Source organism: Cupressus sempervirens, chromosome 10, assembly GCF_028749045.1.
Source record: "Cupressus sempervirens isolate cs-2001-9-10 chromosome 10, ASM2874904v1, whole genome shotgun sequence".
NCBI classification, from domain to species: Eukaryota; Viridiplantae; Streptophyta; class Pinopsida; order Cupressales; family Cupressaceae; genus Cupressus; species Cupressus sempervirens.
In genome coordinates, this window is record NC_143127.1 from 191,897,412 (window position 1) to 191,901,042 (window position 3,631).

General features: G+C 34.7%; 1 protein-coding gene across 1 annotated transcript; it reads left to right on the forward strand.

Moving 5' to 3' along the window:
* Positions 1-439: 439 nt before the first annotated feature.
* LOC149533290 (beta-glucosidase 12-like) lies at positions 440-3,400 on the forward strand. Its single transcript, XM_089804081.1, has 12 exons — positions 440-705; positions 795-853; positions 1,002-1,077; positions 1,164-1,241; positions 1,325-1,412; positions 1,606-1,858; positions 2,017-2,132; positions 2,227-2,441; positions 2,527-2,558; positions 2,642-2,744; positions 2,846-2,954; positions 3,031-3,400. Exons 1-12 carry the CDS (start codon positions 492-494, stop codon positions 3,194-3,196), a joined length of 1,509 nt encoding a protein of 502 aa, XP_089660207.1. The 5' UTR covers positions 440-491; the 3' UTR covers positions 3,197-3,400.
* Positions 3,401-3,631: the final 231 nt, after the last annotated feature.

Here is a 3,631-nt window from a genome sequence, read left to right on the forward strand (position 1 = left end):
AATAGAAATACTACAAATCGTTTAGGTCACGCTTCCTTATTTTTCTGTTAATCCACGTTTGTGTGCAGGTTTTAGATCTCTGAATCCACGCTTCTGGTCTTTTTTTCCAAATGCCCACAGAGTGTGCGTGACCAGGACTAGTTGACTCCCACGTTTAAAATTCATGCACTTTATTGTTTTCTTTTGAATGTTAAATTAATTTAAAATTCATGCACTTTGTTGTTTTCTTTTGAATTTTACCTAAACTAAGTGATACTTTTGAGATTCTCTTGGAATATATTGAAACTCGCGGTTCTATGATTTAGAAATCGCAAAAGGTCAAAAGGGAACAACTGGTCTCCTGCGTGCTTCATGGTCAACTTCTCGCATAAGGTGTTCTGTCTTTCTTCTTTAAATAGAAGTTATTCTTGCATCCTCATGGCATAACTGTGTTTGTGTTTGTGTTTCATTGTATTGAATGAAAAACTATACAAGTTTAGTAGTTTAGTACAATGAATTGTGGAAAGGGATGGATTTCCTTTGCAGTGTTGTGCATGTGGTTGATCTCTCTTGTATCGGCTCGGCAAGATATAAAAGCAATGAACAGGAGTGGGTTTCCCGCTGGATTTATATTCGGCACAGCCTCTGCTTCATATCAATATGAAGGAGCTGCCAATGAAGGAGGAAGGGCGCCAAGCATATGGGATACTTTCTCTCACATCTCAGGTGAATTTTATATGTTTTTTAGTCTGATTATTCTATTTCCATCTTGCAATCTATGTTTGAAATCTTATTGTAAATGAAATTGTGTGCAGGGAATACCGCTAATGATAGCAATGGGGATGCTGCTGTGGATCAATACCATCGCTATAAGGTGTGCTTCTCACAACTTTTGATTCAAATCATATATTTTTATCAGATCCATGAAAGATCGTGAATGCATAATTTAGGTTTCTTGCTATATGGGTGCATTTGGCATTTTCATGTTGAACTATATTAAAAGGGGTTTGTGTGATTTATAGGAGGATGTGAAACTGATGAAGGACATGGGCATGGATGTATATAGGCTATCTATTTCATGGTCACGCATATTACCAAGTGAGCCATTTTTTTCCCTAGGCAAATATAGTTTTTTCCTATTTCTAGGTATCTAAAATAGTGTTTTTCTTTTCCGTGGGGTACAGATGGCACAGTAAAAGGTGGGATAAACAAAGTTGGAGTGGCCTACTACAATAATCTTTTTAATGAACTCAAAAAGCATGGTAAAAACGTTTATAGCTTTGTGCTATCTATATGGAAATTTCCATGATACTCTTAAGAGGCTATAACAAACTCTTTGTTGTAGATATCAAGCCTTTTGTGACACTCTTTCATTGGGACCTCCCGCAAGCTCTCGAGAACAAATATGGAGGTTTTCTGAGTGAAAATATTGTGTATGTATCTATCGTATTTTAATTTTAGAAAATTTTGTCTAATAAATCATTTTATTTTTCAACATCACCAATATTTTTATATCTTTTTATCGAGGGGGTTAGCCTATATATATCCCCTCCAAATCATCAAATCCTTTATGCATCTATGCCCATATGGGATAGACACTGATTATCCATTTTCTTGTATTTTCAGGAAAGATTTTGAAGCTTACAGTGAGTTTTGCTTTCAACACTTTGGCGATCGAGTGAAGCACTGGATTACATTAAACGAGCCTTTCTCGTATGCTGCCTATGGCTATGGCACTGGCACAAATGCTCCCGGCCGCCATTCCTCTTCTGATGGAAGTTCAAGCACAGGAAATTCAGCAACAGAGCCATATGTTGTAACCCATAATCTCCTCCTTTCTCATGCAGCTGCTGTGCGTAAATATAAGAGAAAGTATCAGGTGATCATTTTTAAATTTTTTTCAAGTTTTAGACCACTCTTAAATATCACATATCAAGAAAGAGATTAAACTTGCAAATATAAATAATTTTGACTATTTAATACTTTTAACATAGAAATCAAATCGGTAGAATGCCAATCAACAATTTGTTTATACAGGCGCTACAAAAGGGACTGATTGGAATTACGTTAGTTACCAACTGGCTCATTCCCTATTCAAAATCAAATGCTGACCGGAAAGCCACCCAAAGGGCCTTGGATTTCATGTTTGGTTGGTAAGCTAAGCATCTTATTCTAGAAACATTCTACCAAAAATTCATTTTAGTTGCATAAGCTCATATGAATCTGACCACACTTCCAAAATTACAGGTACATGGATCCAATTACAAAAGGGAGATACCCCTCATCAATGAGAAAGCTTGTTGGTGATCGTTTACCGAAATTTAGTGGCCGTGAACATGTTATAATGAAAGGTTCATTTGATTTTGTGGGCTTAAATTATTATACTGCTCAATACGTTGTGGATGCTGCTTCAAATCCCCTTAACATAAGCTATGCATTGGACTCTCAAGCGAATCTAACAGGTACATTTCTTCGATTCTATTAAAAAATATTAGGAAATATGAACTTGTTACTCGCTGACATGGATTGATATCTTAATGTAATCAGATGAGAGGAATGGAATGCTTATTGGACCAGTGGTAATTATGACAAAAACTTTAAAAGAAACTTATTTATGGAATATTACATGGCCAGCTTTAAATATTTAAATTTGGTGGAACAGGCGGGATCGAGTTGGCTTCACGTGTATCCCCGTGGGATAGGAGACCTTTTGAAGTACGTTCAGCTCAAATACGACAATCCACTAGTTTTCATCACAGAGAATGGTAAGACATCATGTTGTCAATTGAGCTCACACAAAAGCTATTTTTGACGATGATGAGTGTTTCCATTCGAGAGCTTCATTTAACGTTTTTGTTATCTATAGGCGTTGATGAGATAAACAATGATACAATGTCGCTGTCACAATCTCTTAATGATACTTGGAGAATTGATTTTCATGCAAAGCATTTATCATTTGTTCAACGAGCAATAAGGTAAGTCTTTATAAGTTTGTAATTTTATTTTATTTTTAAAATATTATATACTAAAATATTCAAAATTGAATAACAGGGCTGGGTGTAACGTACAAGGTTACATTGTATGGTCTTTGTTAGACAACTTTGAGTGGGCAAGTGGCTATACAGTTCGGTTTGGCTTTCATTACATAGATTATAAGAATAACTTAACTCGATACCCTAAAGCATCAGTTTCTTGGTTCAAAAAACTCTTGAAATAGATAGTGCACTAAGTATCAACAATAAGAACTATGCCACAACTACAATTCTTACCAAGCATTGGAAGAATAGTGTGCATAAGTCACAATGTATGTGGTTTTCTATAGACTGTTATATTTTCAATAAATTGTTCAATCAAGGCTTGGATTGACAAAATAGAAGGAAAAAATCTATCATCTATTTCATAATCTTTTCTATTCGATTAAGAGTACCTTTCAGCATGTAATATTGACTAACTATATCATAATGTGTTCATCTATCTTTTATTCACTTCTTTAAACTAGAGTACAATGGAATGATTTAATGAAAAACTTCTCAAAGGTTAAAAATAATGTTTTCTTGTACACAAGAAAAAGTGTGTTGACAAGATTATTTGAAGAAAATAAAAATGTCCAAGTCTACAACTTGAACTTTAACTTGCACACAATTTAAATGTT

Coding starts and splice junctions, on each gene's coding strand:
- LOC149533290 (XM_089804081.1), top strand. CDS start 492: ATGAATTGTGGAAAGGGATGGATTTCCTTTGCAGTGTTGTGCATGTGG. Junction 854..1,001: donor ATCAATACCATCGCTATAAG/GTGTGCTTCTCA, acceptor TGTGATTTATAG/GAGGATGTGAAACTGATGAA. Junction 2,955..3,030: donor TTTGTTCAACGAGCAATAAG/GTAAGTCTTTAT, acceptor ATTGAATAACAG/GGCTGGGTGTAACGTACAAG.